Genomic DNA, 27996 nt, shown 5'->3' with positions numbered 1-27996 from the left:
TGTCATAACCAACACGTTTATCGTTGACGACGCAGAGAGGGGCTGCCGTGTTTTCTGAATGGTAACTGTGATCGGGTTGCATTGATTCCTAAGCAGAATAAGGGCCTTATGTATGTATGTGCGACCACCTTCGGAGACATAACGGGCTGCTCGTTACAGGCTGAAGCCGTTTCTTCGAGGATACGTGCGCGTCATATGTTATAGGCTATAGCTGAGGTCCATGTGAATACATGCCTTTAGATGTCGGGAGGCTTTCCGAGGGCAGTACTGAGCTATAAAAGTGCGGCAGCGATGTGCACGTCCGACGGCCACACGGAGCGAGCGCAGTGAGAGACCGTTTGTTCCACTATAGTCTTTGACTTTTCAGCTGTCGGTCACAGGCAGGGTTCAGGCTCTCCGCTTCAGCTCCTCACTTGGTTCACCGCCTGGTTTTATGCGACGTCATGAGTTGATCGCGCCTGACAGATGTTGCTGTGTTGCAGATGCACAGGCATCGCTCCTCACGTTCTTCTCGCTGCTGTTTAAGCGTTGATTAGGTTAAATAATAATAATAATCATAACAAGAAGAAGCTGATTATATTCTAAATGTTAAGCCCTCGCTTTGCTCTCGGACAGATCGCAGCGTTCATTTAGTCTTCGTGATTGCATAAAATGATACCTGGATCCGCCGCATCAATGCTACCGTCAGCAGAAGCCGCGAAACTGTACCAGACCAATTACGTCCGCAACTCCCGTGTGATCGGACTTCTGTGGGCCATCTTCACTATTCTGTTCGGTATTGTTAACGTGACCATCTTCTCGCAGCCCTATTGGATTGGAGATGGCATGGATACGCCGCAGGTCGGCTACTTCGGCCTTTTTCATTATTGTATTGGAGACGGAGTCTCCAGAGACCTGACCTGCCAGGGTAGCTTCACTGAGTTCTCCGCTATCCCCTCTGGTGCGTTCAAGGCCGCTTCCTTCTTCATTGGAATGTCTATGATGCTGGTCGTCACCTGCATCGGCTGCTTCAGTCTCTTCTTCCTCCTCAGCACATCCACCGTGTACAAGATCTGTGGCTGGATGCAAGCAGCATCAGGTAAGTGTCCTTTCGGAGGCTAGCTCACCGCCACTGCTTTTTCTTTCTTTTTTTTTTAACGTATTTTTAAGTATGAATATATTGCCTAAATGTAAAATGCCTGCAAGAGCTTAGAAGCTGGCCAGCTGTTTTCTGTGTATGCTCTGCTAGGCTCAAAACACTGGGATGGATCGAATTTTGATTGATGAGTTGATGAGATAAATTAATTGGGAGCGGCCAGAGTGAAAATAAACAGTCTCCAGGATCTCCCCGGGAGCTGGCAGTCAGCCCTCCCGAGCAGACCGTGCTGTCCATGGTGCTGAAGGGCTGCTGAATGCATGACCAACATCGCTGGGGTATTTACAACCCGAACAAGTTTCTTTCTGAAAGCATGGATTGGATTACAGTTTTAGTAACATATGAAACATTGTCCAGCTCATGATTAAAAATAAATAAACAAGGCTGCTTATTATTAATAACTATTAAAAACTTTGATTCATTTTCTTCCTTGTATTTGTCTTACATTTGAACAATTTCAAAAACCTCGTGCCTGCATCAATGAGAACCTTTGGACTTCAAGTTTAATCCAGTGTTTTGGATTTCATGGGATATATTGTAATAATATAATCACAGCAGAGTCTCTAGTGTTTTAGCGTAAGCAACTGAAAATGTTTATATGCGGTCTTGTCTTATTTGTAATGCAAAACCACATGGAAAGTGCACACCTATTCCCACAGTGATTAGATAGCTTGGTGCATGAAGCTTGGCGGGCACACACAAATTTAGATTAAAAAGTTTCTTTTAGCTAAAGGCCACAGAACAACATAACATAAGCATTAAATCACATGCTATGTTGGTAATATAGCACATCACATGTATAGTTACAATGCAGCCCAATTTAATGTAACTTGTTATATGCAAATGATCTTCAGCCTGCCCTCGCAGCCAGAAGACGTGTGTGCTCTTATATGTCAGAGCTGGTTTTCAAAATAAGTCGAGGTCAGCCTTTCAGCCGCTGGCAGTGTATTCTCACTAACGGTGGGCTGATGTCAGCGGCAGCAGAGGCCTCGATCATCTGAAGAGTTCAGATGCTGCCAAACATCGGTCCTAGCTCAGCTGCACTAGTGGTCAAAGCAGTCGGCTTGCTGTTTGCAACAAACAGAAATGAGGCAAAGTGGAGGGGAGGGGGTATTTGGAAAGGCTCCAGCTCAGTGTGTTATGTTTGGGCTGAATTAACGCAATAAGCCCGTCTAATAAGAAGACCGCTGGGCTTTGTGCTTCTGCAGCTAAGAGATGAAAGAGAAAGCCAAAAGGAGAGACCCTGACCACAGCAAGTTGGCACAGCGATGCCTAATGAGCAAGTGTGACTGTTTAGCACTGTCAAACTTTATTACGCTTAGAATCAGCTTAACCTTCAGCTGGCTTCACTTATAGAAGACAGGTGGCCCACTGGCAGTTCCTGTGCAAGTCATAGATGGTGATGAATGGCAGCTCAGTACAAAATAAAGTGAATACAAAAGGGTTCTTCATTGAATTCTTTCCTTTTATCTTATTCTTTCACTTTAAAACATTTTGGTAGCTCAGTATATGACAAATCTCATACCTGTAAAGCAAAGTGAAATTAAACCTGTCAGCTGGTCAGCGGTAGCTTGTTGTCACCCATCCCTGCTGCTAGATTGGCCAAGGACACAGTCAGTATTCAGAGCACTCTCCGCTCCATGGCACCAGCCTTTCTCTCTTCTCCAGCAATCATCCTTATGGGTGTCTTATAGACATTTTTACTGGGTGATATGACTGGTATGAAAACACAGCATGTAACAGTACCATGCCTCATTGAGTAAAAGGTCTATTCAGGCACACTAACTGAAAATCAAGGTCATACTTGACGCGTATACGTAATTTAAGTGGTACTCTGTATGCCGGTTTTGCAGGAGCTTTCATAAATCCCCTTGGGCTGAGGTCAGAGGATGGTGGATAAAACACTTAACATAGAAAACTCACGCTGTTGCACAATGCTCCTCGCCAGCGAATCAGCGTGTGAGAACGCATCTCTAGCCATCTTTTCTGTGAAGTCCAGGTAGAAACATTGAATGTTTGATGAGAAAGTGAACCAGCAGGACACATTAGAAGTCTCAAAATGCCCACCGTGGCCAAACAAAGCTGAGTGCAGAGAGTGCTCAAGCATCCAGCCGGCCTTTGATGGGCTCGTACCCTTCTACTCTCCTCAGCAGAGCCATTTTTGTCTGTGCCCCTGCAAAAGTTCATGGCATGTAATTATAGGTGTGTACAACCTTTCTACCCCCCCCCTCATAGAGCTTAAAGACAGCAAAATATATGATGCACGCTTTTCTGGCCTTTAACTGCAGTTCTTCAGGGGTCTGCACACCAATTAACTACATATACAGCGAGGTCAGCGATAATTACTTCACTGTTTTATAGACTGACGTGCGTACTTTGCCTTGTCGGCCGGGCTGACAGACTTTTTCTGTAGTTCGCGCTGCAGTGTCTGTTTTTGAGAAGAAACAGTGTGAGTCATACACGTGAATGAGCAACACCAAAGCTCTGTAAAGCAGGAAATGATGTGCAGACAGAGGGTGACCTATTTGGAATAAACAGGTTCGTTTTCAAAGGACTGCAATTTCATAAAGGTCAGGTTTCTACTTTCTGACTTCTTTGTTTATTGTAATATTTCTTTCTTTGTTTTATTGATACTCAAGAATAACTCAAGAACAAGAAATCATTCCTAGTAATGTATGTGCAAAATTGTGTGCTTTTTGTAGTATTTGCATAATTACCTCTGATGATTAATTGATGCATAAATGACACACTTTGCCAGGAGGACCTATTGCACAATCAGGAGTCATGGGTTTTCAAGAGGTTTTTATGTTTTATATTGAGGTAGTTCTATTTTGCATAAGATGATGCTGTATCACAATAATTAAAAATAATAGTTAGGGCTTGTATTCCTGCTTTCCTAACATGGCAAGTTAGCGGTCCATAAAAAGACAGTTTGTGCTTAATTAGATCAAATATTTAATATATACACTCACTGGACACTGTATTAGATAGAAACCAGGTTGGGCCCAATTTTGCCCAATCTTTCATGTTGTTTATGCCAAATTCTCACACATCTGAATGTTTTAGCAGAAATCGAGACTCATCAAACCAGGCAATGTATTTCCAATCTCCTGGTGTCCAATTTTGATGAATCAATGTGAAATGCAGCTTCAGTTTCTAGATCTCAGCTGACAGGAATATATCACCCACTGTGCTCTTCTGCTGCCATAGCCAGTCTGCTTTGAAGTTGTTATACATTCAGAGATTTTCTTAATTTTCTGCATGACTTGGTTGCAAAGAGCAGTTATTTGAGCTGCTGTTGCCACCTTATTTTTAACTCAAAGCAGTCTGGCCATCTTCCTGTAACTACTTCACTTAGGTATTATTAGTAAAAGTGGTTTTTCAACCACACCCCAAGTTTAGTTTTCAGCTCCTGATTCAGACATTCTCTTCTGCTTGTCCTTGTCAAGGTCACGGGGGGTAGAGGGATGGCCATCCCAGTTGTCTTAGGGCAAGACGGCGGTTACACCCTGGACAGGTCGCCAGTCTGCCACAGGGCTAACACATAGAGACAGATAACCATTTTGGGCAATTGAGAGTTACAAATTAACCTATTGCCACTAACTGCATGTCTTTGGAATGTGGGAGCTGGAGTACACGGAGAGTTCCCACCATGCCACCATGCTGCCTAACTAACTGGCAACTCCTGATCCATTCGTTAATAACTTTCTCACTGAAGCACACTGAGTCACAGTAGTTGAGCGTGAGTCACAGAAAGCTAGAAAAGGAACAAAGTGTCACATGTTGAATATGGGATTAGTTTCTCATCAAACCAAACTCACCGAGTTCAAACAGATCAAACAGGATCATCACATCAAAACTTCAAACCTCTATGCTTCAAGCAGTGGTGAAAAAGGACAGTGAGAATATTAGGAACACGCGAGGTGATGAGAAAAAGAAAAAATAATAAGGACCAAATAACAAAAGGTTTTGAGGTAAACAAAAAATCCAGGTCAGAGACAGAAGGCAGACAGAAAACAAATGAGACGACAGAGCTCAGCGAAGACGAGCTGGTCTTTCTGGTCACCTCAGTCTCTCTCCACATATTTCTCTTTGTATCATTATCTCCGTTCGCTGTTGTTGGCTTTTACTCCCATAGTCCATCTGCTCTATTGAGAGGCTTGTTGTGAAAGGAGCTTTAAATCCTGGTTGAATGTAGAGGTGGAAAGTGGTTGGAGCTCAGCATGAGAGCAGCAGGCATTGAGCTGCACTTGTCACTGCCACTGGACCAGAAATGCTCCAGCTCTCTGGAGTAAACGCTGCAAATGAGAACTTTTGTCCAGATACAAATCAGACTTTCAAAAGCAATCTGAGGAAAAGACTGATTTTGATGCTTTTTCTAGACATTTCAGATGTGTTCCACTTCTCTACATGTTAATGCATGTCCATCCCTCCTCAGGGACTGATACACTTTTTTAGCATTGTGCTAAAAAGGTCCAACTCCTTCAAGCTGCTGTTATGAATCACTATGTTATAGCAGCATACAGCATATAAAGACCTCCATTTATATTCAAATATTAGAAGTTTTAAATTTAATTTCAAAACGTGATAATACATTTTCTTCAAAATTATACATTCAGTTTCAGCATTTTCAAAGTTTTTGATCACTGCTTGCTGCAGGTTGAATCGGGTTTATGGCACATTACAGCTGTCTCCCGGCAACTGTTGTTTGTCCATTTTTGACATCTCTTTTTTTTTCTATCAGTATTTTATGTCATCCACACAACTCCATTTGTGTAACTATGATTGCAGCTGTGACAGAAACGTATCCTTCTTTAGCCCTTTTTGAGATTTTGCTGCAGTCTGTTAAACACGTGACAGAGACAGCCCTGTGCCCAGTCACTTGCACTGCTGCAACTCTGTACTAAACAGAGTAATGTGTCTCAACAGTACATTAAAATAGATACCCACTGTGGCAGATTTGAGAAACAACATGAAACAACACAGGACAGCACTCTCTGCTGTTACTGCAGTAACACACAGTAGTGCCTTTCACTATAACACCAGTGAGAAAGGAAAACTTCATACCTCTTTATGCCAGGGGACCGGGAATGAAATGACAAATGAAAGGAGGAGATCTGAGAGATTTCGAAACAGATATATGAATCTTTTTCAGACTAAAAATGGCTTGAAAATTGGCTGAAATCTACCATGGCCGTGTGGGAACATTGGCAGTAGCGGTGAGGTCGTAAAGTGAAACAAACTGGCTCAGGAGTTACAGAACTGATTTATCCTCTTGCTGTTTCTTCTCAGCGCAGCAGTGAAACTCAACCTTTTTGCAGCAAAATAAACTGGATGCACAACACTGTTTATGCACTAATCCACACCTTTGCAGCACCCGGCTCAAGAGTCGAAGGTGAAACAGTCTGTATTTAGCTCTGTTTCTACGCTGTTATTTGGCACACTTGTCTTCCTTGCACATCAAAAAATCAAGGAACGATCTGCTTGCTTTCTTACCCATTTTTCTCACGTCCACCCAGGTACTTTGCTTTCAAATTACCTCTCCGTTAACACTGTTCCATCCCCCAGTTTTTTGTAATTAAAAAACACACGGTCACTTGAACCATCTAATTATAGTCAGAGGAAGGCAACTAAACTATCATGTATGCAGCTCACACTCCTGCTGATTGTGGACAGGCAAAGAAGATCGATGAAGGATATTATCCTGCGTGGTGGTGCAGTGGTCAGCACTGCTCCCTCACAGAAACAAGTGTTCTGGGTTTGACCTTCCAGTGTGGACACTGCATGTTATCCCTGTGCCCACGTGGTCTCTGTCTGGGTGCCCAGATATCTTTTCACAGTCCAGAGACATGTTTGGTTAACTGTTGGCAGTGAATGAGCGATGAACACAGTGCATAGATTAAAGTGCTTTGAGTGGTCAGTTAGACTATAAAAGCCCCATATAAATGCCAGTCCGTATCTACACACCACCATGCACATTGCACATTGAAGCATGGTAATTTGCATGCATGCAATGCACTCGCTCCTCTTTGCAGTGATTACAGCACATACGGAAGCGAGGTCTATGCTGTTTTTGTAATGCATACTTGCTGATTTAATTCTACTATGTGGTTACAGAACAGCTGGTTTAATTTAAAAACCGCAAGACTGCCTATCTGGAGATAAAAACCAACAGATCAATGCTGATTAATTAGCCCACACTTTGTGAGTTTGAATGTAGCAGCGTGGAATACAAAACTCAAAATGCCAGCCAAGTCATCATCATGACTCCCCTGTGTTCAGTGTCCCTGTAGCGCTGCAGGGTGTGGAGTATAGATTTGCCGGAGTTAATCTCTGTGATCTCAGAAGTGGCCTAGCTCAGGCCAGAGCTCCGGCAGGGGAGGCTGCTGATTTATTCCACAGGGGGAGGGATGAGGTGGGATGGCAAGGGCACAGTGACCTAGAGTGTTAAAAAAAACTTTGCATGCTGTAGTGATGAATATGTGATGCACATGTAACTTCTGGGTGCATTTGTCTAACAGCTAAAAATAATATTTGCTTTGGAGGTGCAGATGCAGCATGTATGTGTGTATATATATATATATATATATATTAGGGGTGCAACGATACACAAAATTCACGGTTCGGTTCGATACTTTGGTGTCACGGTTCGATATTTTTTCGATACAAAAAAATGTTCATGCCTTTTTAATTTGTCATTTATTAAAATTATAAATATATATTTTAACTCAAAAGTACAGTTTTTAAATTTAACCCTAACCCTTGTGCGCGTTTTTTATTTTGACAGCGAATGCGCACCTGCGGACCACTTTTGTGCAGCCCTGGTTATTTAGCTCGTCATATTGCAGCCACAGAAATTCTTTTGTCCATGAAACCATAAAGCTGCACTTTCTTTTTGCGTTATAGTCTGATTTGTCATAACTTCTCCGTTTTGTGGTAAGCTTTTCTTTGGCTGTCACTTCTTCACCCCGACCTGTCTTATTTGGCTCAGCAGAACTAAAATATATATACTGCTACTTTTACACACGCACTCACATAAGCTCAGCGATTCTCTGCGCGATCAACCTCTCACATGTTTAAGCTTGCTGCGGGAGATTTCACTTGTCATGTTTGCATAGTAAGCTAACGATTAATAAGACGATGTCAGAGGAATTGGTGCACAAATTATCATCACTCACAGATCAGTGCTGTCATTGCAAAGTGAAAGCAAAAAAACAAGCGCAAATTCAAACGCGATTTCAATATGTCACATATTGACAGTGGCTCACCGATGCCAATGACATAATTACCCAGCTACATTTCTGAAAGAATGCAAAAGCATTGACATATATTTTTCCTACAATAGCCTGACGGGCAGGGCAGAGAGATTTTTGTAGCCCGACTGGAAAGATCGCTAGCTCCGGGACGTCGGGCTAGCGATATTGCAAGCCCTGTATCTGATTGAGGAATCACTCATCTTTGGAAAAGAGAGTTTATTACAGAGAAATGGCTCTTTCCAAAATAAAAGCTATACTATCCGCTTCTTCTGGGCTATATTCTCAGCAGCATAAGGAGAATCACGTGCTAACAGCTGTCTAAATGACTCGGCTAAAGTTAGTAGCATGCTTGTTGTTTTTGTCTTTGCACTAGGATGATGTCGGCGTAAATGTGCAGTCATATTCGTTGTGTTCCCACTAGTGCTTTCAGGTTAATCTCGTTGAAATGACCTTAACGCCACAACACGGCAAATCTCCGTTAACGAGCTACCGCCGATCGCCCCGTGCATGGGGCTAGACGGCCAACACGTTAACGAGCTAACTGCGCTAACACACTAGTTCACACCAATGTAATTAAGCATTGCATGGCACATCCAACATACTGTTTTACTTTAGTCCATGACTCGCTTACCTTCAGGGTCATACGTCACATGAAAACCAAAATAATTCCAAACGCCAGATCTGAATGAGGGTGGGGGAGGTCCATCTTGCAAGGAGAGCTTAACTTCTGTCTCGCTAGCTTGCCCTGCGCTCTTCCTCCTGACTATGCTGTCTGTGTTGAGCGCTCAGTGGATCTGCGCTCGACAGTGCAGCCTAGGCGGAGTAGTCGAACGCAGATTCACTGAGCGCTCAACACAGACAGCATCGTCAGAAGGAAAGTTGATAAAATAAATTACAAATGTTGTATTGTTCGATACATATGCGTACCGAACCGAAAGCACTGTATCGAACGGTTCAATATCGATACGAATATCGTTGCACCCCTAATATATATATATATATATATATATTATATATATATATATATATATATATATATATATATATATATATATATATATATATATATATGATAACATTAACACTGACCATGCATAATCAGCATATTTTAATCAACATGTTTTTCTCTCTACAGCAGGCCTGACTAGTCTATTTTCATTTTCAGTTCATCAGTGTTCATTAATGCTTTTTAGCTTTGGTTTATTTACACCAAATGTGTTCTTTGGCACATCAAACACCGAGTAACAGCATTAGTAAAACAGGTATGCCACTCTCAAGTCACCACTTTTCAGTGAGCTTTGACCAATCCCATCCATCCATTTTCTTCCACTTATCCAGCTGAAGCGTATCCAAGGTATCATAGGGCAAGACAGACACAAAGATACAGAAACACACTCACAGCTATGGTAACTTTAGAATCACCAATTAACCTAATCCCACTAACTGCATGTTTGGACTGAGAGTACTTGGAGAGAAACACAGAAAAGCTCTGGCCAGATGATGGATTCCAACCCAGGACCTTCTTGCTGTGAGGCGACAGGGCTAACCACTGCACCACAATGACCAAACAATGATCTCTTCTTGAAAATAGCCAAGTGGGTTTAATTGCTTAAACCGACTCAAGTAAAACCTGACCTAGGGCTGTTCGATATAATGATATATATCGAATGACGATATAAAAACGTCTATCGTTTCATTTTACGCTATCGTTTCTTTCGTGCTGTTGCAAAATAAACTGTTTACGGCAATATTTTTTCATCGTTTTGATGGTCACTGTAGTGGTTATATTAATTTCTTAAAGTTCTCTCTTTCTCTTATATTTAATATAACCACACTACGGACTGACAAGCGCCTGTTTTTATGCGTTGTTGTTAGCAACAACAACGGTAAAACCATCACGTGTCCGCTTGTTTATTTTCCACATAAACCTTTCACAATAAAGCTCAAGATCCTGTTGAGACTTTTCAAAATAAACTGAATCACGTGAAAGAGTATGCAGAGTATTTACCGATGAGAAGCAAAAAAGGAGCCGTCAGGTGCTAAAAAATAAACCTTAGACTCAAACGTTAGAACAGGCTTTTCCCCGCAGCACGCTGTGTAATAAATACTCACAAAGAAAACGGCGGCCTTTACAACCTATGTCTAAAAATGTATAGTTTAATGTATCGGTAAAACACTCGACTCCAGATATACGACGCCCAGCTACCCGAGATTCACAGAATTTACAGAAAATGTTACATTTTTGTGATTTATATCGTTATCGGACGATAGATGTTTTATATCGGGATATAAGATTTTGGTCATATCGCACAGCCCTAACTTTGGTCTCTAATCCTAATCAGTGAGTGAAAGTGAAAACCTAAAAAACTCAGCAAGAGGAAAAAAGCTAAGCATACCCAAAACAAAAAGGTTCCAGCTGGGCTCAAACCACTGTCTCCTGGCTGGATGATGCTCTGTCCTGGACTCTCATTCTGTCTTGGGTGAATGCTCCCATTGTCAAATGTTCACTGAGAGATCACAGTCCTGCCTAAGCCATTGCTGTTTTGCCTCCATGGTCCCCGAACGGGTGACCCAGTGAGTATTTGTCACAGAGAACTCAAAGGTCTCTTTTGATCCCCATTGCCCTTGCCAATCTTTATCCTCTGTGGAGGTACAAGCTGCATCTGGACCTGTTACATAAGCCCATCACCCCAGCCTGACTCCCTCCTGCTCTGCTCACTGCAGTTTACTCCGCACTCCTCCCATGATTCCTCTCCCCCGCTGCCTGCGTTCTCTACCTCTGTATCCTCACCTAAGCTGCCATATCTCTTAAGTGCAGTCAACTGATAATTTCCAAGAAAAGCCTTTTCTACTGTATGTCTAGCTTGCTGCAGGGCATTTACATGCTGATCTTCTTTTTAACTTCAATTGATGTGTAATAATGAGGCTCTGACCAGATGGCGTAAGAATCAGGGGACATACACTCTGACGGGGAGGAGGGATTTAAACAATATCCTAGATAGCTAGACTAACAGTTACTAAGAACTGAACCCTTTAACCCCTCATCTATTGTTTAGTATATCTACTTTATTTAATAAAAATTGCATCACTGATGTTATTGAGCCTGAACTGCAGTGCTTTCAGATTTGATGCAACAGAAAATTAAGCGCACCGTACATTTATTTTAGTCATAGTAATAGTGGGTAGCCTCTTATGGGAATGTTCAACCTTTGAAAATGATGCATTGATATAACAAATATGACCTTGACCTTGACCCAAAACAAGGGCTCTAGGGAGGAATACACACACACACACACACACACACACACACACACACACACACACACACACACACACACACACACACACACACATGCGCACAATAGAGTTATTATTCAGTGCAATCCAGCTGCCTGTTGTAAGTGATTGACTAAATGATTTTTTTGTGTATTAGCACGTAGGTGGTGGAAGTGACACTGCATCTTTTTTGTCCTCTCTGCTTACACAGAGATGCTTTTTTACCCCCATCTCTATTTTTTGGGATTCAGGTTTATTCTGAAGCTGTAGCCAAAATTATATTGGGAACGATTTCCTTCTTGTAGAGTTTTATTCCCTGTAGCAGAAGTCAGAGTGCTTGCCGTAGCATATCCTGTATGCTGTAAATGCAATTTGCTCTTGAAGGAAGGTTATTTGCTACATTACAAGATGGTTAAAAAGTATTTGCAAGACTTGCCCTGACACAGAACGGAGATAACGCGATGAAATAAGCCATCGCCCGCTCCTTCTAATCCTTTCAAATGAATTGATAGGTAAGCTGTGGGTATTATGTGCTCGATGTGCAGAAAATTGCTGAAGATGTTGACAGAGGGGAATACTCAGAGTGCCTGGAAGCTCCTTGCTCCCCTCCAGCAACCATCAAGTTTTGCCAGCAACTGAAGCAGAAATAGATTTGGACTGTAGACAGCTCATCTCGATGAGCATGTTCCTCATCTTCCAGGGGAGCTTGTCAGAGTAAGTTTTAAAAGTTTATCTCGCTCCACTTTCCACTGTATCCCAGACACTTTGGAAATATGTTTTTAAAGAACTTTCTTATATTTGTGCCCAGCTGGGGTGTCTTAAAGTATATCAAGATCCTGATATAAGAGGATCAGTTCTCCTACAGCCACATATAAACGCTGCAACAGTAACACTTTCTATCTAAATATTATTAATAGCTCTCTCATTGCATGTATAATTCCTCCTCATAAACCCGCATCGTGAAGCAAGCTTATACTATGTGGAGACACACTTTCACACTCCATTTAGCCACAATATATGGATCATACATCCTTAATTACCCCATTTATCTAATAGCAATTATGGCATATCATTGTCATGGTTTTAGGCCATCTTTCTTGGGTACTCATTCACTCGTCTATAGAGCCAGAGAAAAGTCTTGTCAAGTGTGAAAAGGGGTTTCATCATGCCCACATTAGAGGCTGAATTTGCCATGGGAAAGATTGTATTAATCAGTCTCATTTTACACCCTCGTCATTTGAAAATTAAGCTTACAGAATTGGACTGAGTAAATTAAGTATTAAATTATGACAGTGCAGATCATCGTCACATGGATATCATGGCCTACATATGTTTCTTTGTGATCATTCAATGGTACCGTGAGGCATCTGTTATCTGTTTTTACTTGCTCTTGGATTCAGATGTAGAAGTTTTGACATTGATAATCTGTTGAGATAAATGAGATGTAGACTACAAATGAAAATACAGCGCAGTGAAGAAGTATTTACCCCCTTTCTGATTTCCTTTTTTTTCTTTTTGCATGTTTTTTATTCTTACTGCACTGATATCCAATTGTTGTTGTCATCATAATGATGTTGATCCAGGAAAAAATTGCCACTGACCAATAACGTTGTCTGAGCATGTGGTTAGCATTAGCCCAGAGTCTGGCTAATACTATTAAAAACAATCACGAGAAAGCCAAGACGAGTAACGTAAATTAGACTAAAACCAAACCTAACTTGATAATATATTTATTATATTGTATAAATGAATAAAGAAAACACTTGAAATAGTTGCCATTTATTCTATAAGAGAGTTTTATATAAACAAAGGATTTTTTCCCCCTACAAGGCAGGAACAACACCACCACAAGGATATCAGATACACCAACACACATATGTTTCAGATGACCAAATTTTAGTATTAGAAAAATATAACCTGATTAAATACAAAATGTAGTTTTTAAATGATGATTTTATTTAAGGGACAAACACCTTCCAAATCTTCCTGGCAATTTCCACCCATGTCAAATCATGAATTAACTGTGATTAACCAAATTTTGGGGGAAAGCTGAGTTCAATTTTAATAGCCAAGCCCAGGTCTGATTATTGCCAGAGCCGTTGAATAAAGAGGTCAGTTAAATAAAAACTGTGTGAAAGTGAAGCAGGTTAAAAGATCAGCAACACATGACACCAAGATCAAGAGAAGCTTAAAAGCAGATTAGAAACAAGGTCATTGACATCTATCAGTCTGGAAAGGATTACAAAGATATTTCTAAGGATTTAGGATTTATCAAACCCCAGTGAGAGCCATTACACTGAAATAGAGAAAACTTGGAACAGTGGTAAAACTTACCAGGAGTTGCCAGCATACCAAAATTACTCCAAGAACAAAACAATCCAGGAGGTCACAGAACAGCCCAGAACAGTGAACCAGAAAAGACCTTAACTTTTCTGAAAATATTCCGTGGACTGATAAGGCAAAAGTTGAACTTTTTGGAAGGTTTCTGTCCCGTTGCATTTGCCTTAAAACTAAAACACCATTTCATAAACAGACCATATCAACAGTCAGACATGGTGGTGGTAGTGTGATGATCTGGGGCTGTTTTGCTGCTACAAGCCCCGGACGATTTCCTGTAATTAAACCATGAATTCCGTTCTCTACCAGAAAATCCTGAAGGTGAATATCAAGCCACTAATTCACGCCCTGGAGTTCAAGAACTGAAGTTAAAACAAAACAAAATGAAGGTTTTGGAGTGGCCTAGTCAAAATCTGGACCTTAATCAGATTGACTTGTTTTTGCATGACCTTAAACAGTTCATGCTCAAAAACCCTCCAATGTGGCTGAATTAAAACAATTCTGCAAAGAAGAATGTGAGCCAAAATTCATTGATTGCTGTTCTTGCAATCAGCGTCACAGTCAGCTGTTACGTTTAAGGGACAATTACTTTTTCACACGGGGCGACTCGGTAGGTTTGGAGAACCAGCTTGGATTTAAGTCATTATGTTGCTTCCACTTTAAACATAGTCGATTTCTATATGAAAGAGCATAAAAGAGTGTAGAATAAACGCCTTGAGCAGAACTAGATTTTCCTCAATAATTAGGTCACCATTTCACTAATGTAAGTTCTGGACCGACACTCATCATCGGGGTTTGATCGTTGTGAAAAAGACATTAAGTGTTACTATGTTAAACGAAAAGAAGCGTGCACGTGTTCGATTATGTGTGAGGGTCATATCCACATGCAGCGTCAGATAGCACAGTTTACTATGCGTGCATGCATAATTAAGTTTGTCGCAGCTGTTTAAATGAGGAGAGGAGAAAACACATTCCACAAAGGACTGTGGGAGCTGAAAATTGTCAATCCCTTTTCATGGCTTAGATATGTCGCAGGCGTTTGAGTGATGGAGGGAGTTGGGAATACACACAACTGTTTAGTTCCAGGTCAATCAATGACATGCCGTAACAGTGAAATGATGCAGTCAGACATGCAGCCGCATTGACAGCGTTACAGCAAAACAGATTACAGGTTTGTTTTTCTTTGTTCTCGAACCAGATGCACAAATCCAATGAAGCTGCCGCATTGGTGGTCACACCTCTGCTCAGACCTCTGCTCACCTTGACTCTTAAATGACACGCGGAGATTATGAAAAGGGAAAATTATAAATCAAAGGTCTTTCCGTATCGATGGGATTTACTTGTCTCTTTGGGAAAAATGAGCCAATGTGCTTCTGACGAATCTGCTGCCATCACACGGCTCTGTACCATCTGTCGGTCTGCTCTCAAACTCTACTGTAGTGCTGTTTGCACCTAATCTGCCCTACCTACAGTCTCTTATGTAAGTTGCTGTTAGCCAACAAGCATTTCAAAGTCCAGTTTTACACTTGCCTGATCCCAATTTTCCCCAAAAGGAGAAGACAAACAGAGGAAGGCGTGTGCTTATGTGGAACCTGCAAAAAAGAAAAAAAAAAACCCTCCAAACAAAAACAAGTAAATGCTGAGAATAGCTCTGCTTGTCGAGGGGCTCCAGCATATGGTAGCCAGCGCTCATGACGTTGGAGTGGTGCTGGGTACTTGCTGGCGGCTACACACAGGAGTGGAACATGGCAAGGGTTCAGTCTCTCACCACGTCCCCTCCTCCATCCTCTCCCTATATATCTCTGCGTGCCTCTGCCTCGCCCTGCCTCATCATCCGTCTCTCCCTTTCTCTGCGCCTGTCTGCCGCTCTGGAACGAGATGGAGACAAGGAAAAAAAGCCAAAAGGGAGGATAATGCCCGTCAGTTAATGTCTCGTCTCCGCTCCGACTGACAGCTGCATTCTGTTAGGTGTGCTGCTATTTCTGTGGCGAGGAGCCGGAGCACACCATTTATTACTGCAGCATGAAGTTCTGCTTCAGTGCAGTGCAAGCGGGTGCAGCCAGCAGATTCACAGAGATAATGAGATGGTTTTTGTCTCTCTTTTTTTTTTTTACTTTATGAGAGCCTATTTATCATTCATGGGCAGTTTATGAGCATTCAGCAAATTTATTTTTAACCCACTTTAATATATCCGCAAGCCAACCCTGTTTTTAATGAATTTATTAACCATTTATGAACTTCGAGTGCATGGCTACAAATTGCAGACACAGTTTTTAAGGTGATGTGTTTTTACTGGTTTGTCCCATTAACAGTCCACAAACCAAACACTCAACACCCAATTAGCATCACATAAAACAGATCAGATAAAACATTGAAAACAAACAATCAATCAGGTTTTCATTTATTTCATGTGGTTTATATACAACTTTTTTTTTTCTTTTTGAGAGTTGCATATGGAAAATGTATATGGAAAAACAATCCTGGTGCTGTCCCTTTGGGGAAAGCCAAAACCTTCCATTACTCCAACATTTTTTGTCTGTCCTTTCATTCTATTTCGCCAGTTCAGGGTTACTCGAGGGTTGAACCCCATCCCAACTGGCATAGGGCGTTTAACCATGTCATAATTTTTTTCTCTTTTCTAAAATTCCTGTGTTAATGAATCCACTGTCACTCTCTAGAGCCCATAATTACAGCTAAAGCACCATTACATGTATTATTTACATATTACTTCCGATTAATAATTGATCCACTAACAGAATTCCCACATGTCTTGTAGAACATTCGTAAATCATATAATCTTTTTTTAAATTATTATTAAAGGCCTCTTAACTGAAAGAAGTCAACGCTCTTGCTTATTTTGGTGTTATTATGATATGGGTGTAGACTGCTTGATGGTAACCTTTATGGGAATCCAAATTCACAGAAAAGGTCTCATTATGTAAGCAGTGCTGTGCTGGATGGGGCTTCTCTGTAGTGTTGTGTGATTATGGATTAGTTCATAGCAGGCATTCTGTTACAGTGCATGAAGGGAACATGTGCTCCTCCTCTAACCACAAGCTGTTTCTGGAAACAAGAGTGACATATGTGGCACCCTCTGTTGGTATAATCCTGTCCAGTGCATCCCTCTGAGATGATTATCAGCAGAGGCAGACTTTGTAGTAAATAGAGTTCAGTAGTGACTGAGACATATTTTACTGTGAGTGTTATCTTTTGTCCTTCTTCCCATCACACGTTCAGTATTTGTCTCCTATTCCATCTTACTGGCAACAAAACTATTAAGAGGGATCCTCCTGTGGTTCAATCTAATATTCATGATCCTGTTGAACTGAGCCAAAGCGACACAGGAGACAGCCAGAAAGATCGAGAAAAGTGCTTGCTACCTTTGTAGCAAATACATCAAAAAGGAGACAAAGAATAGTAATGCGTGTTGACTGGGTGAATATCGAAAATGGCCTTCTCTGGTACTCCCTCTGTTCGATGAATGACGTACACAACACACCCCCTGCTAGGAGAAGCACAGTTGGTAAGAGTTCACTGATTTTCTTTCTAAAAAACTATAGCTGACTGTGTACACAAACAAAAATCAACTTTTCTTCACTTAAAAATAAGTAAAATTAAATAAACAAGAAGGTTCATAGTAACATAAATGATTAACCATTTCCCTCAAAACTACACTAGTACAATTGAAAATAAAGTGCTCTGCAGTCAGAAAGCGGTACAAATAATTAATGGAAAATAAGCTGCTGTACACTCGCTGCACCTAGCATATTTTACCTTACCAAACAAAAGCAGGTGCAACAGATTTATGCAACACCCCATCAGATAACAGACACCCACCTTTATTTTCTGCTTTATACCTCTCCATAATTTTCCTTATAACATTTTTGATCCTTTGCTCATAACAAGGCTGCTAGCTTCTGACTGACTCTGAATTATTTAGCTTTAGCCACTTTCCCTTAGTTAGCGTCTTTAAAATGCTAAACTTGGCTGGTTAAGGGTGCTTTCATTAGGTGTTTGACCAGGTTTAGTGCACTTTGGTGAACTGGTGTGTCTTCGCTTACAGTGAAAACCTTCCTTGCTAACGACATGCTAGTGTGTGGCTGTGCGAGTGACTGTTAGCTGCTATGCACAGGCTGTGCATACGGGAAACAGATCTGACATAAGCACAGATGTTACAAAAACATAGATGTAGCTTTGGTTTAGAAAAATAACGTTATTTAATGAAGTTAGTTAGGAAATAAATATTTCAAATGGGAGTATTTGTGGATCTGGGGTACAAAACTGCACGCTCATTGGCTAATGGTTTGTGAATCGCCAATCAGTGTCCAGTTTACCAGTCAGACCTGCCATTCCGTTTCACATCTGGTTTTTCACAACCAAGTAAGAAATGCTCATCTCTTTCACAGTAGCTACTTAAGTCTTTTATACTAATCACAACCAAACTATTATTAACTATTATTACAAACTATTATTATCTTTTCTGTGAGAAGGCAACATCAGTCAGTTAAACAACAAACCAATCAAAGTGTGAACATTTAAGAGTTAAAGCAAATTGTCATATACCCCAGATTTGGTTATATATTTTTTGTGTTTTCTTTTTAAGGGGGAAAATATTAAGATAAGAATTTTCCAAAATGGCCACAGGAATCAATCAACTAAGAAAATGTGAGTCTAAGAGTCTTAAATTCAAGCCAATGAAACTCAGAGGCAGCTGTAGTTCTTTTCTTTTACGCCATCAGCATCAAACTACCTCTCGGAGATATTTGCTGCTGAACACAACTCTTCGTGTTGTGAATCAAACAAATTGTAATGCTCTTTGTTACCTGTAGTGTAACAAAGAAAAGATCACCCTATTTTGTAATACCATACTAAACCTAACAGTGGCACACACATATTGCAGGTAAGTGTTTGAAAGTTCATGGGTAATAAACTAGAAAAACGCTCAAAACCCCCAAACCTAATACACAAACAAACAGCATTCAGGGGCAAAACATTGAAAGCAACTAGGTGTTCAGGGAATAAAGAAGTGGGGAGTCTGTTTTATTATTAATGTGCAATGCGCTGTGGATAATTGTGCAGTCAGCTTTTTTTTTTCCAGGTCTACTGCTGCTCTGCTGCAGCACCACCTCAGAGGAGGACCTCATTCAAAGTGAAGATGAGAGAAATTTTACCCTTTGGGCAATAAGTGAGAAAGAATTAGACGGGCTCCTCATTTTCTTGTGCTTTTCTGATGCAACATTACCTTAGAGAAGAATCTGTTAGGTTAAATTAAGTTAAACACTTTGGGACAAAACAGAGAATTATGAGCAATAAATCTAATATTATCACCAATGTAAAAGGTTGAGGATGCTGGGAAATCCATAATGTTTTGAGTAGTCAAAACACTTTAAACACCATTATTCCCACCCTTATATTCTCCTCCTTTATGCTCATATGTATTCTTGGCTTGTCCTTATTTTTCTTCGTTTGATTCACGTTGCCCATCTCTGCCTCCGACTAGGTGTCTGTCTGGTGCTGGGTTGTATGATCTATCCTGATGGATGGGACAGCGACGAGGTCCGGCGGATGTGCGGAGAGCAGACTGACAAGTACAGCCTCGGCGCGTGCTCCGTTCGCTGGGCTTATATCTTGGCTATCATGGGCATCCTGGACGCCCTCATCCTCTCCTTCTTGGCTTTCGTCCTGGGGAACCGGCAGGACGGCCTCATGACAGAGGAGCTGCTGGCTGAAAGCAAGGGTGAGAATAAGACATGACTGACTTCCTTTGAAAACTTAAAGCAACATCTTACTCATAAAAGCTGATGTGAAAAAAGTTATTAAACCCATCATAGTTGGAGAAGTTTCCTCATCCATGACGCATCAAATAGCTGAAGCTCATTTTTCCTTTCTGAAAAATGTATTTAAACTTACAGTAAATATTTCTAGAACTAGGCACTGATCCCACTAAATTTCCAAATATTTTAACATTTTTATCATTAATTGAGAAGTAATCAGTTTTTCTTTCTCGTTGTTGTTTTTTTGGCAGAGCGGTGCCATATAAATTGCTCTGAAAGTGCATCTTAATGCAGTTTGTGTTGGTGGGGACTGCCAAATGCACACACACACAGAGCAAGAACGTTTTAAAGCTTGCTTCAAGAGTCGGCTCGCGATTCATCACAGCCCAAGTGACTTTCACCAGACTGAAAATAGAAAATGCACATTCATTAACAAGGTGACAAAATATAAACAAGGCTTGAAAAGAGATGAGATGAACTAAATCCATGAAAGGATTACAGTCAGTGCACTCTTGCGTTCACGCCCAGTAAAGGTTTTGAAGTAATGAGCTTTTGATGCAGCCTTTTTAAAAGCAAAGCTAAATTTAGAAAGCTTCAGATGCACACTTTGAATATAACGAAGGGACTGGCATAAGCCTTCTTTCGGATAATTACAACCATTAATGAGCACCCGTTTTAACCCCTTAATAAGCTTTTTCCCCACCACATCCCTGCGAGTCAGGCAGCTAAAAAAAATTATTCTTGTTCTCTTTTGATTACAGTTATGAACACTGTCTCTTCTGCAAGAGAATGCCATTGTAATCTCTTTTGCTAGTTTGTTTTGCACCTATTTGTCAAGGTAAATGAATTATTTTAAACTGATCTCTATTATTGTTTTGGGGATATTATAACAGGAGCTTTGAGCTTCTGAACATGTGTGAGGATACAGTCAGATATATTTCCAAATTAGTCAAACTTGCAAGTCACATTTCTGCTGCGTCTCCAACGGTTTTGTGACTGTGTGAGTATCTGGCAAACTTCTTATCAAAATATAACCTCACTTTCTTACGAAACATGTAGAAAAGGCCTGTCTTGTACTGGTAAGCATGCATGCATACTGTATGTAATTCTGCATCACGATCACAGCTCGACACAGTGAGGTACTGTGGAAAGGCCTGGGTAAAGGAATGTCTCCCAGTGGGAAATGCGATTTGCATGTCCATGCCCTGTAGTCTGTAATGGAACCAGACAGCCATGGGCAAACTGTTAAAGAGAGGTGAGGAGGAAGGATGGACACGAACTAGTAAAAGAAAAGACTTTTTAATCAGCAGAAGGGATTGGGGAAAACTGGCGTGTGTAACATCATCGGGTGCTATGTTTGATGGCCTGTGAATGCAGCTGGTAATAATAAAAACAGCAATCATAATAAATAATTCAGATCTGCAATTTATTTTATCTTGTCCTAAACTCTGGTGACCTTCGAGTTACAGTTAAAGGTAAAAATAAATTATAAAAGATTTATAGACAAAATCATAGAAATGAAAACTTGGCATTATCATTATCATTAGCTTTACCATACCAATAATACTCTGATGATGATAATGCACCACTTACTTCTCTCTTACTTCAGGGCGTGGGAGAATCTTTTCATTATAGCTCAAAAATCTTTAACCAGTTCTCTCATCCCTGGTGCCATCTACTGGTGTCTGTGTGCAATGCATCAAATCATATGCGTGGCATTGGTTGGACATGCTTTCATATATTTTTTAGAAGTGTTTTATATTTTTCTCTGTTTTTTTTTGTTTGTTTGTTTTTTCAGATGGAGGGAATGCCTAATCAAATCATTAGGTGAGTAAGCACAAACATACATCTTTAACTGTTATATTACACAAGCCTCCTAAATGAACTGATTGTGCTTTAATGTTTGAAATATTATCTGTGTCCTTAGGCACCATAGAGGTGTAAATCCAGTGTAAATGAAAAAAGTAATTTACATTTCACTCCTTAATGGATCGTTAATTTAAAGTACAATAACACGATATTTCAAATCAATGGAAAGATCTTGGGTTACAAATGTTTCTTGGCTAGAAGCATCAGTAGGTTCCTATTTGAGGTTGCTATATTTTCTGTGTTTTGGTTGCCTCAGTGTGTCCTTATCTGATCCCGCGTGTCCCATTCGGTGTTCATGCGTCAGTCCCTTTGTGTTTCCCTGTCCCCGTACTTGTTGTAAAGTGTTTGTATTTAGATTGGTATTCATCTCTGCTGGTTGTTTCCCTTTCTTTCATTTCCTGCATCAGTTTCGTTCCCTCACTGCCTCCCTTGATTCCCTGGTTATTTTTACCTGTTGTTAAGTGCATTTTCCTTCCTACTGTTTCCCATCAGTAATCAGATGTTTGTGTTTAACTATTCCTGTCTTCTCTGTGGCCTTTGTTGGATTGTGTGTTGTTTATTCCTTCTGTGTCGCTTGTGGGTTTGTTTGTATTTAGTTAGGTTTGAAGATATTTTTTTGTTTATTTACCTGGTGGTGCTTTCTCATGAACTCTCAGGAGAGTTGCAGTACAGCTTGCTTTTTGTTTCTTATGCTGTGTCCTGGGTCCTCTAGCACAAAGTGAGTTCAGCATACCCAGGATATCTTTCTGTTATCTGGATTCACTTAGCCTAACAGTGGCAATCAGGATAAGTGCTCATTGTTCTGTTTTCAAGCTGATTATCACCCTGATAACGTTAACCCAGTTAACCGACAGTTTCTCCTGCACATTCACATGAAAGAGGTGACACTGGCAACATCTAATCCAGGGGTGTCGGACTCCAGGCTTCGAGGGCCAGTGTCCTGCAGGTTTTAGATGTGTCCTTGATCCAACACAGCTGATTTAAATCGCTAAATTACCTCCTTAACATGTCTTGAAGTTCTCCAGAGGCCTGGTAATGAACTAATCATTTGATTCAGGTGTGTTGACCCAGGGTGAGATCTAAAACCTGCAGGACACCGGTCCTTGAGGCCTGGAGTTCGATACCCTTGATCTAATCAACCAAGAATGTCACACAAGAAGATAAAACTGTAATATATGAAGAGGTTAAACACATAAAATAGTTTGCAACACAGCTGCTGCTGACAAATCGTTGATATAACAATGCTTCTTGGCAATAAAACTACTATTGGAAATCTATTTATTCCCCCTTAAATGGTGTGACATATGGTTAGGGTTAGGGCGATTTAAGTCTGAGGAAACAAGAGACATTGGTAACCTAACAATTGTATTCAATTACCACACAGCTGCCTCAGTAGCATGTGGAAGAACTGTACACAGCCACAACAGCCTGGCACCTCCTCCTCATGCTAAGATGGTAAATGGACTGGTTCTTATATAGCGCTTTTCTACTCTTCTGAGCACTCAAAGCGCTTTACACAACTTGTGCATTCACCCATTCACACAAGCACATTTTTCTATGTGTTTTCTAGGTAACATTCACACACACTCATACTCCAATGGATGCATCGGAGAGCAATTTGGGGTTAGTATCTTGCCCAAGGATATTTGGCATGCAGACTAGGGGAAGCCAGGAATTGAACCACCAACCTTCCGATCAGTAGATGACCTGCTCTACCGCCTGAGCTACATGGCATCCCATCCTTCAACCAACATTTGTTTTTAAGTCAGCCAGTGTGGCTTTGTTGGTCCCTCTGTCATGAACTGCACATCTAAGCTGGTTGGTGGTTCGATTCCTGGCTTCCCCTAGTCTGCATGCCAAATATCCTTGGGCAAGATGTTAACCCCGAATTGCTCACCGATGCATCCATCGGAGTATGAATGTGTGTGAATGTTACTTAGAAAGCACTTAGAACAATGTGCTTGTGCGAATGGGTGTGAGTGGGTGAATGCACAAGTTGTGTAAAGCGCTTTGAGTGCTCAGAAGAGTAGAAAAGCGCTATATAAGAACCAGTCCATTTACCAAAAAGAACCCCAGTACCGTACAAATGTACTCAAAAAAACATTTTAATGTCTTAAGACAAAGATGCACGTGCAGGCAATATATAGCAAAAACATGGACAGCGAACTGAGAAATTAACTGACATAAATGGCTCTAATGTGTCAGGACGTGTCAAATGAACCATGCTTTATGCATAAATACGACCACTGCAATTATGAATATAAAAAAATCAGTGAATCAGTGCAGCTGCAGCACATCAGTGGTTTGCATTTATAAAATTCTATAAAGTCCTACCGATGTACAGTGTTTAAGCTATTCAAAAATGAGTAATACCTTACTGAAAGGATTAAAAAGAAGCATGCAAGCAACAGTTCACAAAGCATGCAGAGTAACAATTAAAAGCAACAAACAGCTCAGTGATTATTTTCACAATACTCTACATGCAGCCATGCAAAACAGAACAAAGACAAATGAGCAACACTGCTGATTAAGCATAATTTGCACACATTTGCTCTGCAAGGCAATGAAGTATAGATAAAATGCTTTTTCCCTATCCAGAATTATTCATCTTAACAAGGTCATGGTGTACGTATGTGTAAGCATAACTCTTGAATAACAATTGTAAAAATTGGAATAGCTTGCGAAATACACTTTGTCTTTCACTTTCTTTGTTGCAGGTTCCCGAAGATCCACGTGTCTGTTTTCATAAAGTACCAGTCGATCAACATCAGCTTAAAAAGGAGGGAGGCGGTCCGAGTGTGTGGTGGAAAGGAATTCTGTTGAACCAGCCAGCCTGCCTTTTGCAACTACCTGCCAAAAACCCCCAATGTAACCTACCTTTGATGTTGTGCTCACCGTTGTGCTCACAGTCCTAACGTCATCCCCAGCATTTAGATGGAGCCCAAAGCACTTCTATCCTAATGTGTCCGAGCCTTGCACAACATTTCATAGACCATGGCAAGGGGCAGAGACTGTTAATCTGTCGACAAGTATATGGACTACCCACTACCTACCTGCAAAGACACAGGGTTGACATTGTACACTTGCATTGTGAGCACAGACAAAACACAAACACACACTCACACTCACACACACACACACACACACACACACACACACACACACACACACTACAACCAATGTTCCCTCTAATTTTTCACGTGTCTGAGCGAACGCACAAACTCCCTGAGCGGTCCCTTGGACCTCTGTGAGCAACAGCAGACGTGTGCACTGTGGTCACGGCAGCATTGAATCCATCCAAGTTACACGGTTTATTAAAATAATCAAATTACAGCATTTATGTTAGACTACTTTTAATTAACTGCTTTAGCCCACTTACAATGAAAATTAAAAAGAAATCTTGTTCATGACCTGTGTAGCATGTTAACACTATTGGAAGTAAAAATAACTTGAACTCCAATTTTGAAAACACAACTTTCTTTTTTTTTCTTTCTTTTTTTTTATAAAGCTCTGACTTGTATTATGAGTATGAGTCTGTGGTCTGGGAGAGAGTCCTGTAAGTCTCTGTCTGCAAAATACAGTATATAATGACCAATGTTGGGCAATTAATTATATAGTTACTTCTTTAAAAAAGTAACAGAGTTATGCAAACAACAACATTTTTTGCAGCTGTTTACCCAAAATGCAGCCAAGGCGGTTTTTTAAATAAACAAACTATTTACAGAACAATCAGCTGTTCTGCATCAAATCTGATGCCACACAAATCATTTGTGCCACTCCAACAAATAATTTCTGTCCACTATGAGATAAAGGAGAACAACAGCCTGATACCTGCAGGCCTGACAACAGGAGATGTATCACTCCTGTAACACCTGTAACATTCAGCAGTCACCTCATTGTTCTGACGCACACAACAAAACTATTGACTACACTACACACTAACTGCACAAGATTTGCGCTAAATGTCGCAAATCTCTCACATCTCAAAACACCGCCGTCACTCCTAAAACTTCCCTCTTCCTAAACAACTAAATGCCATGTTGCCATATCATTTTTTGATTGGTCGACATGGTACATTTTTCCACCAATAGGAAGGAGTGGGGTTTTTTTGGTTTTGTTTTTGCTCACAGGTGGAGAGGGCTTTCGAGCGTTTTCCTTATAAAACGCAGTTTTTACCTTTCTTCCTACACTAAATATAAACAACGATAGTATTCAGGAAGAAAACCAAACATTGCAGATATTTTTATCAGAACTCTGGTTTTACATGGCCTATCAACACAATTTAAAAACTGGTATAAAGTCAACACTTTTTCCGTCAATTGTTCCGTTTGTCCTGCTCACATCTCCAATGGTTGTACACGTTGCCATTGACGCCATGCCGCTTTGCTAGCTAAAACACCGGTGTCGGCACATAAGGACGCTGTCATAGCCTGTCAGCGACGTTGATTAGCTTTGTATATACAAATGTGAATCACATTATTGGCTGGACTATGGGATAAGGTGGCATCGTTGTAATCCCATACGGGAGCAGCCAGTACTTACTGACTAACACGGCAAAACAGAATTGTTAAAGTATTCATTTTAATTTCATTCAGGTTAGATTTTTTTTCTGTGTGCAACGCAGATTTTCTGTGCGCAGAGACCGTGCCAGCAGTGCGCAATTGCGCACCCGCGCAGCTTAGAGGGAACATTGACTACAACTCATACACAAGATTTTACATTCAAACAAAAAATAAACAAAATTCTGTAATTACAAGTATTAAAGTATGTTAACACTTAGCTGTGTGTGTCAACGTCAGAATGCCTATCATGTTTTATTTGTGAAAAGAAGAAACTTCTCATTTTCAGATAATATCGGGTTTATGTAAATCTGTTGTGTTTAGGTTTGACACTTAAAAGAGAGTTTTATTTGCTTATGTGCCCCCACCCCCCTTGTTCCCCCTCACTTTACTAGAGAAAAGGATATTTAAGACTCTTTTATAAGAATATTGTCACCTAAAACAGACACAACTTGTATTACAAAGTATGTACAGTAAATATTTAAGATGTTATAGGTATTTTAACTAAGTCCATTTAATGCCCCGCTAGCTAACTTTGCACAGCGCTTCAGTTTAAGAAGAAATCTAATATTTTATAGTTTGTGTATCTACACTGTGATGGTGGCTATTAGGACTGCTGCAGGACTCCTAGCTACTGTATGACTGTGTGGTTCTGTATGAGTGCATACCGTAAGGAGGTCAGTGGGTATTTGAGGGAGTGCATGCACGTATGTGAGTGCTGGTGTGAATGTGGTGTGTGCAATAGTTTGTTGGTCTAGTGAACCAATATGCCAGCCTCACACACAGTTGTCCTGTTGTTAATCTAAATCTGTGGGTCTATGTCTTAGTCCAGGTCTCTTTCTGTTTCTCCCTCTTTGACTCCTTTTGTCTCTTTGCTTTGTTGGGACATACAGGGTAACATAAAGGGGGTGGGAGTATAACGTGGGGTGACTGGTGTGCCTGAGTATTGAACTCAAGTAATAATGAATTAGTAAGGCCTGTCCCAGCCTCACCTGTGGGTGTGTTCTTGTGTAAATAGATATTCTGTAGATGCCAATTAGCAAATATGGAAAAGATGATTAACTTACAGCATTGGAAGAGGTTCCTTAAAAAATAATATTAACACTTAATAAAGGTTTTCACTGTAAATCTCTGTTGTGCTTTTTAAAATTTATTATTTTAACCAAAGCTATGAAGTTTTTAAAGGGCAAACCATGTAAATGGATGAGACATGTGACAGTATATATAATAATAAAAAATACACATTATGGTTTATTCTCTGCTGTTTAAATGGCTAAAGCAGCCTTGCACCCTCCCCCCTGTCCGTTCATTTACCCACTGTATCATTTAGGTTATGCAGATTTAGTTACTAATAAAACTAAAACTAGCTCACTTTTGAGCATCTTTTCTCCTGGGACTTGGGCTTCTCTGTTGCATTGTATACATTTAGATGGTTAGTAAGTCTCATTATTACTTGTTCAAATCTGCTTGGAGTTTGGAAGAAGGATTCAATTAAACTGTATTTTATTTATATAGCACCAGATCACAACAGCAGTCACCTCAAGGCACTTTATATTTTAAGGTAAAGACCTTACAATGAGACAGCCATCTGCGGTGACCAGCAGGGGGTGAGGGGAGAGATGTAGGACAGAAGACATTTTGTGGAAGAGTAGGAATCCAAACTAGGAGCTGGTTAAACAGAAGACAGGCCTTAATTCTACTACTAGACAAACTCAGAAGTACAAGTCAGCCAGTAAGCTAGGATCAAAGAGCTCTATTGGAGGGATATGGTATGGATGAATGCATAATGG

General features: G+C 40.6%; 1 protein-coding gene across 1 annotated transcript; it reads left to right on the top strand.

The window, feature by feature from the left end:
• The first annotated feature begins 31 nt into the window (after positions 1-31).
• Positions 32-27322, top strand: LOC146665079 (LHFPL tetraspan subfamily member 3 protein-like). Its single transcript, XM_085412518.1, has 4 exons — positions 32-1078; positions 19505-19741; positions 21577-21605; positions 24365-27322. Exons 1-3 carry the CDS (start codon positions 652-654, stop codon positions 21591-21593), a joined length of 681 nt encoding a protein of 226 aa, XP_085268644.1. The 5' UTR covers positions 32-651; the 3' UTR covers positions 21594-21605; positions 24365-27322.
• Positions 27323-27996: the final 674 nt, after the last annotated feature.

Source organism: Rhamphochromis longiceps, linkage group LG7 (genome assembly GCF_057381845.1).
Source record: "Rhamphochromis longiceps isolate RC_006_pf linkage group LG7, R_longiceps_female_GT1.1, whole genome shotgun sequence".
In the NCBI taxonomy this organism is placed as follows: Eukaryota; Metazoa; Chordata; class Actinopteri; order Cichliformes; family Cichlidae; genus Rhamphochromis; species Rhamphochromis longiceps.
The sequence above is the reverse complement of the archived record's forward strand: the minus strand, read 5'-3'. Positions and strand labels throughout refer to the sequence as shown.